Genomic DNA, 14246 nt, shown 5'->3' on the forward strand with positions numbered 1-14246 from the left:
TGTCCAGGGGACAAAAGTTCATTGAAATACTGATTTTATGGTACTTAAATGTATTAAACTTGCGTTTTCGTGGTCGTTATAACCAATGTCCATAATGGGCCCACTACTAAGCATGTTAATAAAACGGCATACAACGTCTCTTCAAACAAACTGTGCCACTGTTGTCCCTTGGACAACGGGACAGGATAACAAAACAAAAAAAGTTGATTCACCCAATTAACACATATATTGTACTCCTCAAACGATGGAACTTTTGTTTAACAACTTTTAAAATTGTGAAAACTTTAGACTTCCTATTTTTCAATTACCAAGCTAAACTATTCTGTACATAACTTTATTGTTTATCGTTCAGGCTTGCTATAGCGACGTAAAAACAGCGAATTTGGCCTAGCAGACCCTTAATACGCTCCACCTAAGTAGGTATTGTGACGTGTTTAAGGTTAACCTTTTGAACGGCAGACGGCGAAGGAACATGCCGTGCCCCGGACGCAGGCGATAACGCTTATTTATGTAAAATTGAACCTTACGGAGTTCCGCGTTAGTCCCTATTGCATTGGCGAAACTGTCGGCTGTAGCCGTCGTTGGCGTCCTTGGCAAGTCTTTCAGATGTCGGCTATAGCCCACGGTGGCGGTCAAAAGGTTAACGCAGCTTTCACGAGTTGCATGCGAACAATCATGTTATCAAACGTAATATATGACTTACGTCATAGAGAAATAAGAAGTACATAGAGTGCTCACTCTATACATCAGTTTTGGTACCAAAACGCTTATTATTTTCGTAGTCGACATCTAGCATCGAGTAGCGGAACTCTCAGTACTGCTACTCGGTGATAGATATCGTGGCAAACAAAAAATTTAATGCTTAAGGGGCTCTCAACACCCAATGTCCTTGAAATTGATGTTACTTAAACAGTTTTTTAAGAAAGACTATTTGTTTTAGGGAAGTAAGAAAAATATATGTTCATGTTAATTATATTTCAAAGACCGTGGTTGTACTCGATACATGATTAAACGAAATCGGCTCGATAGAAAATAATTGCAAAGATTGGTCTTAAAATCACAATTAAATGGTTCTATGTCTTTATTGTTTTGACTTATGGGTCTGCAATTAAAATCACAATTTCAAAACATTTATATCTAAACCGCTGTTGAGTAAAATATTACACTAATAATCCACTTTTTTTTATTTAAATATCTTTCTTATTATTCCCTTGCCCAGGCCCAGTAACATGCGACAGTGCTATCTCATTTATTCCGATACAAATAGACAGTGTGCGCGCTTTAGGTATTGACAGCCTCTTAACGATTTTCCGCTAAAAAATTTTTTTTTTTTTAATTATAGGACATTATTACACAATTATAACCAGAGTAACCGGAACTCTATTTTCTCTTACACTTACTCTGGTTATAATATTAGCTGAAAATCGTTGAGCATTAGACTTTTTGTTTGCCGCGATATCTATTGCCGAGTAGCAGTACTGAGAGTTCCGCTACTCGATGCTTTTATATCTAATTTTTTCAATACTACGTCGGTGGCAAAAAAGCATACGGCCCGCCTGATGGTAAGCAGTATCCGTAGCCTATGTACGCCTGCAACTCCAGAGGAGTTACATGCGCGTTGCCGATCCTAATCCCCTCCCACCCCTCGTTGAGCTCTGGCAACACAACACAACACTATGAGTAGGGTCTAGATGTCGACTACGAAAATAGGGACCGTGCGCGTTGGAGGGTCTGCCATCTTGTGGTTTGAATCGGAACCATAAACAGGCACATATACACGTCAAGTGTTTTCTTGTGCATAGTAGGTTCTGCCATCTTGTGGGCTACATCGGAACAATAAACATCACATTTACGCTTCGCGCCAAAAATCTGACAGCTCCTGTGCTGCCTCCTACAGTTCATGCACGCTACCTATAATAAGCGTTATGATACCAAAACTGATGTATGGAGTGAGCACTCTATGTACTTATTATTTCTCTATGCTTACGTTCACGTTACGATGTTATACAAGTACTGGGGGCTTACCGAGTCGGCCCGCGCGCTGTCGGGCCGGCAGAGCTGTATGCTGGCGGCGCGCGGCGCCCGCACGAGGCGCACGCCGGCGCCCGGGGACATGCAGTGGTAGTGGCAGCCGCTCCACGCCCGCCACTGGGGACCCACGGCCCGGCGCCATGTTGATGATGTTTTTGTTCTAGAAATTAAAGATTCTCTGTTAAAATCATGTATTACAAGCTTTTTATTAACTTGCAATGTTACTATGTATAGCACAATATTGTTAACATTCTTCAGATAAGGAAGAGCGGTACCTCCTGGCACAAGCTATATTAAAGCTTAAAAGGAGGTTCCAATCACTAACTTTATGATGATTATTGTGAAAGTAAAATAAACTTTTTTTTTTTTTTTGATGTATGTTTGTACGGGTCAAATCTTGCATGAAAAATTTTAGCCTCTTCCCGGTTTTCGATGAAGATGAAAATTTGCATACATATGTAAGTCGGGTGACAATGCAATATTATGGTACCATCGAGCAGATCGCGAGGTGGCCATGGAAATACTGTGATAAAACAACGCAACCTAATTGTTTTTGGGGTTTTTAGAATTGTCTCGATGAGTATTAGTTGCCTGTGGGAAAAAATTACAGTCAGCGATAAAAGCTTGTACCAAAAATTAAATTTTTGCCAAAAACTTATTTTAGGTATAAAAATAATTCACATTATCCACAAAATTGTCAGGTTACAACCAATTTTATTATGAAATCCGCAATAGGGTTCATCAATCTACTTACAAAGACAGGCATATGAAGCTTCCCATAAAGCAATGGGGGGAAACTATAGCCTTCGGGCGTGCTCGGCTCCGTTCGGCTGAGCGTTGGTACGAGCAATTATTAGGATTGGCAAAACTTGACGTCCCTTTGCGTAAGGTTTGCCAAAGGGCAATGGAGCGGAGTATCCTGGGTATCCGAAGATCTGACAGGGTGAGGAACACAGAGCTTCCCTTCAAAACCCGTGTCGTCGATGTTGGGATGAAGACCGCCAGGCTAAAGTGGGACTGGGTTGGACATGTCTGCCGGATGAATGATGACAGGTGAGCCAAAATAGCAACTAGCTGGCATCCCCAGAGACCCCAGAGTAGTCGTACAAATAAGAAAATGACTTGACTATTGACAACCCTAAATAGCCGAAAGGGAAAGTGACATATATTAGAAAGGGACAACATGGTTCGAATCGCTGTCAAACTTCGATTTTGTAGGAAGTTTCCTTTCTGTACGGTAGTACCATTACTTATTCTGTGCCATAAGTGGCCTTTACTTTTCTGGCAAGGACCAACCAAGAGACCATCAGGCGTTTTGCCATCAGGTTTTTATCGGACCAGATGTGCACCGTTCAATAATCGCAAGGACCAGGGTAGCAAGCGACCCCTAAAATTTTTAAAGCTCGTGTACAATAGAGGCTAACTGGGGAAGTACCTCCCCTTACAGAAAACCGCAGCACAAAAAAAAACTAGACCCTACTAATGGTGTCGTGTTACTGTCGGTGCGTAAGGTTGCTAGAGCTCAACGAGGGTGCGGAGCGTTAGGGTCGGCAACGCGCATGTAAGCACCTCTGGAGTTGCAGGCGTCCATAGGCTACGGTGACTGCTTACCATAGGAGGGACGCATGCTTGTTTGACAACGACGTAGTGTTAAAAAAAGATACGTACGATGATGTGGACTGTTGAGGGGCGGCGGTCTGCAGTTGGAGCGGCTCCCATTCGCAGTCTCCCGGCCGCAGGGAGAACTCCGTGTCGGCGTTGCAGGTGAATTTCTGAAAAGGAATTTGATAAGTTAATCTTGTGGCAAAGGAGATACAGAAATGAATTATGGGAAAAATCAAGCTTAGTGATGGGGTAACTTGTTGAAGACGCGGGTAAAGACAAATGATTCATGTTTTACGGAGAATAGATTTGTGTTGAAAGCGCCGCGGAACCGAAGCCAACCGGGTTTGGAAAGAGCCGACGACATGTAATGGCTCCTCTACATGATGGCTCAGCGTAGGCCAGTCCTAGGGACGCATTTATGCGTTAGAGGGAGCAAGTGCTATTGCCATCTCACTTTACCGCATAGCTGCGTCCCTTGGACTGGCCTACGCTGGGCCATCGTGTAGAGGAGCCCTAAGCTGCCTAACGTACCGCAGATACTTGCATGAAAAAAAAATCGTTTAAATAAAGACATTAAAGGAGGACAAGATAAACGATTGCATGAGTTTTCCCATGTAATTACTGCTTGCGATAAGCAAGACGGTAATGACAACCGAGCACTGCGATAAGTCGTGAGAGTCAGAATGGCGGGTGTACCTAAATAAAATTAAATGAAAACCATACCACATTTTTGTACCTAATTTGTACTATTTAGTACCAACTTTACAAACTTTACAAATCCTGGCTCGTAGGTACCAATGAGTTTTTCGGAACTTATGTACGAAATGTCATGTGATATTTACCACTAGCTTTTCGGTGAAGGAAAACATCGTGAGGAAACCTGCACACATCTGCGAAGAAATTCAAAGGTGTACCTATGTGAAGTCCCCAATCCGCATTGGGCTAGCGTGGGGACTATAGCCCGAGCCCTCTCGCACATGAGAGGAGGCCTGTGCCCAGCAGTGGGACGTATATAGGCTGAATTATATATATATAGTACCAATTTTAAAAAAAATTTACCTCAAGGTACTTAAAGTTATCACCAAGAAACAGTACACCCGCCATCCTGACAGTCAGAATGGCGGGTGTACTTTATTACGCCATATTCCCGTGGTTATTGGTAAATTCTATAAAAGCCAAATGTATGTACCTTTTTTGTACCTTCATATTCAATTATAATATGAGCCGTTTTATTTGTGGTTTCCAAGTTTTACTCATTAATATTTTGCTTGCTATTACACTTTTGCAGGCGTTATAATTTTCAAGTTATCGATTTCATTTTTAAGAAAAAACGCTAAGGTACAATTATTTTTATTAGGCCAGGATTTAGTACCTTTAATGTTTAATCTGAAGTTAAAATAACTCAGAAAATCATGTCTTAAAAAAGGCTAGGCACCAGTTCAAAGAAATCATTTTTAAGCCAACTTGTGTCATGTTTTTTTCGCATGTAGAAAAGGGCGCACTGGATCATCGCCTTACCTGATATACTGCATCTTACATTATATTGCTGCTATTTTAAAGTTAAGCTATTACCTGACAAACTCCTGAAATACAAAACATCGGTGACATAGTGGAGCACGCGGTTCCGTCTGGCAGGGTCCAGCCGCGGGATTTGTAGCCGCCTCCGCGGGTGTCGCACCATACTGCGCAAGCACTGCTAACATCTGAATATAAACGAATGAGGATCATTAGGTATTTAATGTTGTTGTGGATTTGTAGAACATTTGTTTGTCAGCTCAACTCAAATCATTGACATCCCGATACTGCAGGTCTTAGAGCTCTAATACTAATGTCATGTCAAACGGATTGGTTATAACAAAAGATATCATCATATGATCGTCCAGCGGGCATTTTTATAATTAAAAAAATAATAATTATAGGGCATTATTACACAAATTGACTAAGTCCCACAGTAAGCTCAATAAGGTTTGTATTGAGGGTATTTAGACAACGATATATATAATATATATTTATAAATACTTAAGTACATAGAAAACACCCATGACTCAGGAACAAATATCCATGCTCATCACACGAATAAATGCCCTTATCAGGATTTGAACCCGGAACCATCGGCTTCATAGGCAGGATCACTACCCACTAGGCCAGACTGGTCGTCATAATTGATTTGACATAAAATGATACCGGTCAAAAAATATAGTCGTGGTGTTTGAACTACCTTCCGTGTCAATCCTCTGCAGACCAGTTCCAATGAGGTCAGGATCCACTTCCCTCGCCCGCCGGCAGATCTGGTCTGCGAACTCGCGCACTGTCATGGGAGGCACGTTGTGGCACTGCGGACAAAAGAGTTATACTTAAGAGCATTAAAAACGACTTGAGGTTGAACGAAAGTCGAGAGCCAGTCGCCTAGCGGTAAGTGCAGCTTCCAAAGTTCAAATTTGTTCGTTGTAACTTGGAACTTATGAACGAAGTAATATTTTTTTTTTATACTACGTCGGTGGCAAACAAGCATACGGCCTGCCTGATGGTAAGCAGTCTCCGCGTTGCCGACCCTAACCGTTACCCCCCCTCCCCTCAATGAGCTCTCAATATTATATTGATATTTAGCAAATGCTTTTCGGTGAAGGAAACTATCGTGAGGATACTGTATTTATCCCAAATCCTAATAGAGCTTTTGGTAGAACGTTTTGGCAGTGGCTTTCGTGATAGCCGTTCGTTGCGAAAAGCGGAGTCGAGGTTCCCTTAAGATTCAACTGGGAAAGACCCAAGAAAAGGAAAAAAGTTGTATGAGTAGATAAGTTAGTATGAAAAATAAGTTTTAGGCAAACATTTCATCTTTAAGCGTTTATTGCTGGTTGTACTTTTATTTCCACAGGCAACTAATGACGAGACAATTTTAACAAACCCAAACATAATTAGTTTGCGTTGTTTTATCACAGAGTTCCCATGGCCACCTCCTGTTTCCATCATTAGATCAGCTTCATGTCGTCATATATATTGCATTGTCATACGATTTATTTAGGCATGCAAAATTACAGTTCAATCGGGAAGTGGGTCTAATTTAGCTTCAAGATTTGACACAAACTAACAGATATTCATAAGGGCAAATTAAATAAACGCTTATAATATTGCGAGACAATACTAGTTAAAAGATTGGGTTCGCTAAATATTAAAATGATACTTTACTGACCTGCTGTGCGTGACATGATTGGTATTTCTTATCATGACCGGAGCAATAGCTGTTCCCGTTGTCATGGCTGAAACAGAAATCATTGAAATTGAAATCTTTTATTGTCATATTGTGAGTTACAATGATCTTAAAATTATGTTAGGATAGAATCATCACAATCAACCGCGATGCGGCGTACAATGTTAATACAAAAACTAATCTTACAGCTAAATAATTATACAAATATTACATGTGATGTGAATAAAATTATTGGTACTGTGTCAATGATTTCATATTATGAAATTATCAGAAGGCGTCCATCATCCATCATTATGGTAATTTTGATGTGTTCCGAGTTTTCCCAAAAATCTTGGAACTTGCATGCGACTGCAATACTGTGTTCTAAAATTACAGTGACCGTATAAATTGGACTGTATACTTGAAAAATTCCATTCCTTAGCAGTTTGCACTAGAAATGACGAGGAAAATCGCTTCGAATTTGCTTTACCCTCGTCTCCAAGGACGTCTGAAGAAGGTGGAATTAGGTAGTTTACCTGTGACGCGGGTGGGGAGTTTGTCAGCCGGTAGCTGGACGCATACGCCGACCAGTTCGACCAGTGCGGATGTATGGATAGATGAATAGATATGAAGCATTCGCCTCCCAAAGACGTCCGGAGAAGGTGGAATTAGGTAGTTTACCCGGATCGCTCATGGAACAGTTTGTCAACAGGTAGGTGCACGCACAGTTCGACCAGTGAATGACTAGATAGATGGAAGGAAGTATGGATGGATTTGTGTCAGAAAGTTGTCTACCGGGGTCGCTGGCAGCGCCTGTTGGCGACGGCGACGCCTGTAGCCGCCGGAGCGTGCGAGTCTGTGAGCAGGCAGGCGGACGCACACTCCGACCAGGCGGACCAGCGCGTCCATTGCCCGCGTCGAGGCACGCCGGCGCGCTCTACGCATTCTCCGCCGCGGCAGTACTGAAAACAATATTGGTTGAAGTTTACAGGTCTAGGCCGAAGTTAACGCAGTAACGTTCGAAAAGCGTCAAATTACGTATATAGAAAGACAGGCGGGCCGTATGCTTGTTTGACACCGACGTGGTATAAAATAAAATGAAAAGACCGCAACGTTTCCAAAAACGCAACTCTGCGCAGTTCACACGCAGGAGAAACACAATTTATCTATATATAAAAACAAAAAAAATATGGATACTAGTACTAGCGTAAAACAGAGAAAGTATGATTCTCTTTGTCTATGTTTGGCATGACATGACAGTCCCTGGTCAAACTGTAACTTACCATATCTTCTCCACACTTAGTTCCCTCCAAAGCCGGATGCGAGGTCCAGGTGTATCGCTCCCGTTGGCAATGCAGGTCTCTGCAGATGTCCTCCAAACTTTGCGCACCGGAGTGGCGGCTGCCTCGGCCGTATTTTAACATGCCTGAAAATAAAATACTCATGTAAAAAACTAATGTAGGGCATATGTGGTGCAATGTAGCCAAGGCACTTTTTAACACGCTTTTATTAGGTCGACCTGTATGTAACTATGTATAGGAATCTAAGGTAACTAATTTAACCATCTTCCAAGGATCGTAGCGTCATGAAAATTGGCAGCTGTATGTAGTTCTGATGACAATACAATAATATAGTACTGTCGAACTGATCTGATGATGGAGCCGGAAGATATGAACTGGAACTTCATGATGGAACATCGTATCATAGCTGTGTTTGGATTTGTTAGAAAAGTCTTGTAATGAACTTTGACCACGATTAGGGTTCAAGGTCTGATGATGAAGCCGGAAGATAGGCACTGGCATTCCATGATGGAATATCGTATCATAGTCGTGTTTGCACTTGTGAGAAAGGTCACGTAATGGATTTTGAACACAATCAGGTTTCGAGGTTGTAACAAATCTCGTGCATTTATAATAGCGTGTTTTTCTAGTGTTTTTTAAACTATTAATTATTTTTCCTACTCCTCTACTGTTATCTGTCATTTATGCATTCATTAACACGAATATAAGAACATACATAAAAGATTTCAAGAAAAGTCTATATCGTCCTATTACTGCAAATACCTATTAAGTGCAAAAATCGTGTGTTCAGATAATGATATTTGAATGTTTGGATGTTCTTTTCTATGTAAAAATATGAACAAACATACACTGTATTTATAAATTCCTAAGCATAATTTTATCTAGTTTACTACCTAATCATGCAAAAAAGCCAGGTTGTTTCTAATTGACGTAAAAATAAGATTAAAATGAAATAGTCGCGCACTTAATAGGTTTTGCCTGTAGAAATATACTTTGTTATATATCCCCCAGGAAAGCATTTATGCCTGTATATCTATTTAATTCAGCTTTACTTTACATATAATGTATCTACTAGCCGCAAGATAATAGTAAATACCTATAGGTTTTACCTGTAAACAATATTGGAATTTCTTATTGAAGGCTCCATAATTTTACTGATTACAGTGTTTTCACTAAAGAAAGTAGTTGTTAGCACGTAGTAATCATTTGTTGGTATTTGAAATGAATAAAGTGAAATTTCATCAATGTATCATGGTTATTTATTTATCAAATATGCTACAAAAAAGTTAACAATCGTTTTCATCACTGCTGGATTCTGATGCTGCAACATCCGGAACTCGGTCAATAACATCATTGTCACAGTTAAGCGAGCGAAACCAACCATGATATTCTTCAGGAATGACGCCTTTATCGCAAAAACTGAGTAAATCCTTTTTCTTTGCTACAGAGATGCTTCAGGAGTCGGAGGTGGTTCCACAGAATTGGGGTTCGACTTGTTGCGTCGGTTCCTTGTCTTGTACCGAGAGCCAGATTGGGGAGTCGCCGTCTTGCGAAATGATACCGCAGCCCTGGTATCAAAGTTCATATAATCTTCAGACGTGTGGTAGTTGAAGTATATTTTTGAGTCGCCTTTTACGTATTTCATTTTTTTTATCTTTAGCCAGAAGACTTTATTCCCATTGCAGTCCTTGCTTTTATTTTTTAATATAGCTTCAGCTAGACGTTTTAGGTCGTAAAACACGTTGTATTTAAATTCTTTAACATGATAGGGATCCTTTTTTACCATTTTTTTGTCAACTTTGTACACTCCTTTCGATCTATCATTCTTAAAAATGTTTTTCCAATCCGTCATACAGAATACATCTAATTTACGTTTAGATTTTTTACGAATATAATGTCCCTCCATTGTAGGAAAGGAAGAAATGTGGTCAACTACTTCTTGCACTTTTTCTGGGGAAGTCTTATTTGGCGGAATATGACGTCCTCCTCCATCAGCACTGGAGTAAATTCCAAGTTCATTTCGGTTTTTAAACGCGTCACCGAGAGTTGCCTGTGAGATGCCTAAAGTAGAGCAAAAGAATTTCTGGCAAACTTGTCGCTCTTCTGCGCCTAAATAAAAAAAAACACTTTGTAGTGTAAGGTCTAGCTGGACGTTTTCTCTCTACCAGGACTTTCTTTAGTGGCTGGACTGTAACACGAGACAGTATAAAGTTTTTTTTGTTTACAAAGTCCAAATGCCAGTAGATTCTACATATTTTCGCTCGATTTTGTTCGGTAAATGTATCTGTACATTTGAATAAGCATTTTGTACATTAAACTGTCTTAGGGACTTTTGGGGCTCTTATGTGGTTATTAGTTGTATACGACAACCCTTCCGCACGTCTTTTTTTTGCGACATTTTTTTTCCAATTGCTCGGATCAGCAGCTCGCCAACGGCTTAATGTTTTCACTTCAGCCCAAACCAACTCTAACACATTTGATAATATTAGAGTAGCAATCTCAGAGGCTGTGTCGTTATTTATGTCTTCATATTGGTGACAGATGCCAGGCTGTGGTGATATAGTAAAAGAATAAATGCTATCATTAGCAGTGGCGCCTAATAAGTCCTGCAATGTAATTAAATCACCATCATCATCGCCGTGGTTGCCAGGAGCCCGCTGCTGGTCCTCGTCGTCTGGATAGTAGGTAGGATCGTTATCAGAAAAGTCGCTGCCGAATAACGACGACTCTGACTCTGATGTAGTTTCCGAGATTCGCCTTGCAGGCAATGTTATCTTAGTCCGTGGAAGCTCTTGCTCCGACTCTGACGTGCGATCATCAAGAAAAATATTATCATTAAATCTGCTGCTCTGATCATCAATATGTTCTTGTGACTCGTCGAGATCTGAAGCCTGGCGTTGTTCATACTCCTGCTCGTGTTCATCTGCAAAAAAAATACCCTGACAATTAACTGACCATTTGTATATGTGACTGTTTGTGTTCTAAATAAATGAAAAAAAAAAAAAAAAAATATTATTATAAATGTACTAGTGGCTCTGTGCGCTGTAGACTTCGCGTTAAGCTTAGAAAATGTAAAATGATCACAGTGAACTCACAATAGTCATAAGGGTCATACACGTTATTGGCGCTCAAGTCCTTTATGCCAAATTCCGCATTTAGAAAAATTTCCAGAAACTGGATCGACCAAAAATTCTATTGAATCATAAAATCTGGCCACTAAATTTTACGAGAATCGGTTAAGAATTGCGACCTATAGAGGAGAACGTATGTTCAGCATACGCAGCAAGCAAAAATGCCCGAGTCAAAACGGAGATACGCTAACGCTACTGTCAATAAAACTATTTATTTTGAATGTTGTCGTAGAATATATTCACATTTTCTCACGAAGTTTCTTTCAACACATAAGTTCTGAGAAACTGATAAGTGAGAGACAGAATTTATATTCATAAATATGTACGGCTTGCCCAAATACTCAAGAAATACCGTAAATTAAACTAGTCAGATACGGCCAATTAAATAAATAAATGAGTATATAAATATTAGGTAAAGACACTCGGGCTTTGCAGATAAACACAGAAGTAGGCACCTACCTACTTACATTGTCAACCGGTCGGCACGGCACGCTGCGGGCGCCTTGGATATTTTTTTCTGCCTACATCCGAGGTATATCCTCTTTGCAGAAATATCCAAGTCTATTCTTTATTAAAATCTATAGTATATATATAAAACAGTTAAAATATTCATTCACAAACCATAAATAAAATACAATACAATCATACGAACCTCAAATTTAAATTTGGGCCAAATAATATTACTTACGGTTTGCATCCTTGTCTTCCGTGACCATTCTAACGAGTCTTCTACTCCTGGCACTCATTTTTATCACACAGTGTCATTAACTTAGAGTTCTAAACAAATTATTTTATTTATTATAAGAGCATCAAACGTTACATCGGCGCGTGAGTCGCAACTGAGTGAAGTTAGCTACGGTGCGAAGCTAGTAAGCGCACTTAGTTGGCTCTGCCTGTACAACTACATGTTAACATTGGAATAAAGTTACATGCAAAACCTACTAAGTCACTGTACAGTTTTTTAGCAGAAAGATATTGCAATTTGATGAATACGTAGATCTTCAGACAAAAACATACAAAGATGTTTAGTATATTTAGCTTGGCATAAAATAAATAATTTGCTGAATAATCATTTACGCAAATACCAAATATGTATACATAGAAGCTACTGTTAGAATATACAACGGTTATAATTTCATAAAATGAGTATGCAAAAACACGGTAAAACATGGTAACAGTTTTTACTTGGAGGTGAACACATGAATCATTGTGTTATTATACACATTTCAATTTCTTCCAGTACATAATGCTACCAAATCATTAATATGTTGCCTTACGCGGTGAGTTACTTTTGGAACGAAGGGTCGTATCAAAAAATGGGTTTTACCAGATTGTAAAGCTTGAAAAGTTAATTCTAAAGGTCTAAAAAAAACCACTTTCGTCATAAAGTCACTTAATAGGTATTTGCAGTAATAGGACGATATTGTCTATTCCTCATAAAAGCTCTTGTGCTTTTATAAGCTATAATGTTACTGCGATTAATGGCTACCAACCTAACAAAACCAAAACGAATACAGTTTTAAAGTAAGTGCATTGCTGCCAACTTACAAAATATTCATTTGGTTGCATAGTAAAAATAATTACTTCATAAGTCAGAAACACGTATGTGACACCCGTAATATAGCAACACCCATAGACTACGAAGACCGCTTAGCGTTGCTTGTTAGTCTCCGTAGGCTACGGTGGCCAAAATTGAGAAAAAACTACCTACCTAGCAAGTACCAGGGCCTCATGAGTTACGAGGAGGTGTCGCCGACCGGCCGGCCGCGGCCCGGGGCGGGCCGGGCGCGTAACAAGGTATGCTCGCGCGTCTTGGCTATATACTTTTGCTGTAATTTGTTTACCTAAATTAAGATTTATTTTTGTTGACTCGTAGGAAAAATATTGTATGCAACGTTGTATAAGTAGGTCAAAAAATTCTCGTGGCATATTCCTTTACAAAGTAACTCACGCCACTCGCCTTTTTTGACCCTTCTTATACAACTGTTGCATAAAATACTATTTTAAACAACTCCATGTCCATACAAAAAGAGAAAACGTATTTCCACCTCTAAATATTTTCTATTCTCCATGATTTCTTAGCATGTTATTGACACAGTGAAAAACTAGGTTTATAGTTTTCCCTTTTTCCCCTTTTTCTCCCAAAAAAAGTTTATTTTTTTCAAAAAACTGAAACCTATAAACCTAGAATATATTATGCTGAAGCGATCGACATTAAAACCAAAGTGATTTGTTAAGATTTAATGAATGGAATTTTCGTTTCGTTTCGTTTTCTCCCGAAATGGACTTTCAAAGAAAAATTACCGTTATTTCGTTGGATTTGAAAAGCTATTCTTCCCTCTTATCATTTTCGATTGGTAAATATCGAATTATATTAATTTATACATAAGGTCCAATTCCAAGAAACTCATTGGTACAAATTGGGGTTCTAGTTTTAGCCCACGACCTTCACCCGCATGCTTCAACCCTTTCTTTTGGCCTTGCCGGAGTCGGGTAGAAAGAAAAAATTGCGTAATATTACGTGGTCGAAGAAAATAAATTAGCAACGCCTTTCTTCTAATTATATTTAGGAAATTTCAAGGTTGGATTTCACAACCGCTTTCATGGTATTGCGTAAAGTAATACCAGTGTCTAATCAATTTAACTACTAATTAACAATGGTCTTTTACAGTAATCTATAGCTTTTCTGTGTCTAAGTACTTGCCTATAAGTTTAGTTGCCTTCAGTTTTGTCGATAGCGTATTTCAAAAAAAGTCATACTCGCTTTTAATGAAAATGAAAAATGAAAAATCGTTTATTGGTCACAATCATTGTGTTACAAATTGAGAAAGGGTTGGGACCTCCTAGTAAGTATATCAATACTTGTGACAGGAGACCCCGCTCTTCCAGCAGCAAGTTAAGGTTATATTAAACCAATACAATGCACGTTAATTATGTAGGTACAGAAAGTAATGAATTAAATTATAATTTGGCTAAAGTAATAGTTAAGTT

General features: G+C 39.4%; 2 protein-coding genes across 2 annotated transcripts in view; both read right to left on the bottom strand.

The window, feature by feature from the left end:
- The window catches only part of LOC133527634 (A disintegrin and metalloproteinase with thrombospondin motifs 16-like), a 100053-nt gene that overhangs the window by 4034 nt on the left and 81773 nt on the right, over positions 1-14246 (bottom strand). Inside the window, exons 8-14 of the mRNA XM_061864724.1 lie at positions 8107-8249; positions 7619-7785; positions 6827-6893; positions 5855-5969; positions 5209-5339; positions 3700-3803; positions 2026-2191 (exon numbers count right to left, since the gene is read on the bottom strand). Coding sequence (XP_061720708.1) covers positions 2026-2191; positions 3700-3803; positions 5209-5339; positions 5855-5969; positions 6827-6893; positions 7619-7785; positions 8107-8249 — 893 coding nt within the window. The remainder of the gene's footprint in view (positions 1-2025; positions 2192-3699; positions 3804-5208; positions 5340-5854; positions 5970-6826; positions 6894-7618; positions 7786-8106; positions 8250-14246) is intronic.
- LOC133527649 (uncharacterized) lies at positions 10134-12657 on the bottom strand. Its single transcript, XM_061864750.1, has 2 exons — positions 11944-12657; positions 10134-11047 (listed from the first exon to the last, which is right to left on the bottom strand). The coding sequence occupies exons 1-2, from the start codon at positions 11999-12001 to the stop codon at positions 10437-10439; spliced, it is 669 nt and encodes a 222-aa protein (XP_061720734.1). The 5' UTR covers positions 12002-12657; the 3' UTR covers positions 10134-10436.

This window comes from Cydia pomonella, chromosome 18 (assembly GCF_033807575.1).
Source record: "Cydia pomonella isolate Wapato2018A chromosome 18, ilCydPomo1, whole genome shotgun sequence".
In the NCBI taxonomy this organism is placed as follows: Eukaryota; Metazoa; Arthropoda; class Insecta; order Lepidoptera; family Tortricidae; genus Cydia; species Cydia pomonella.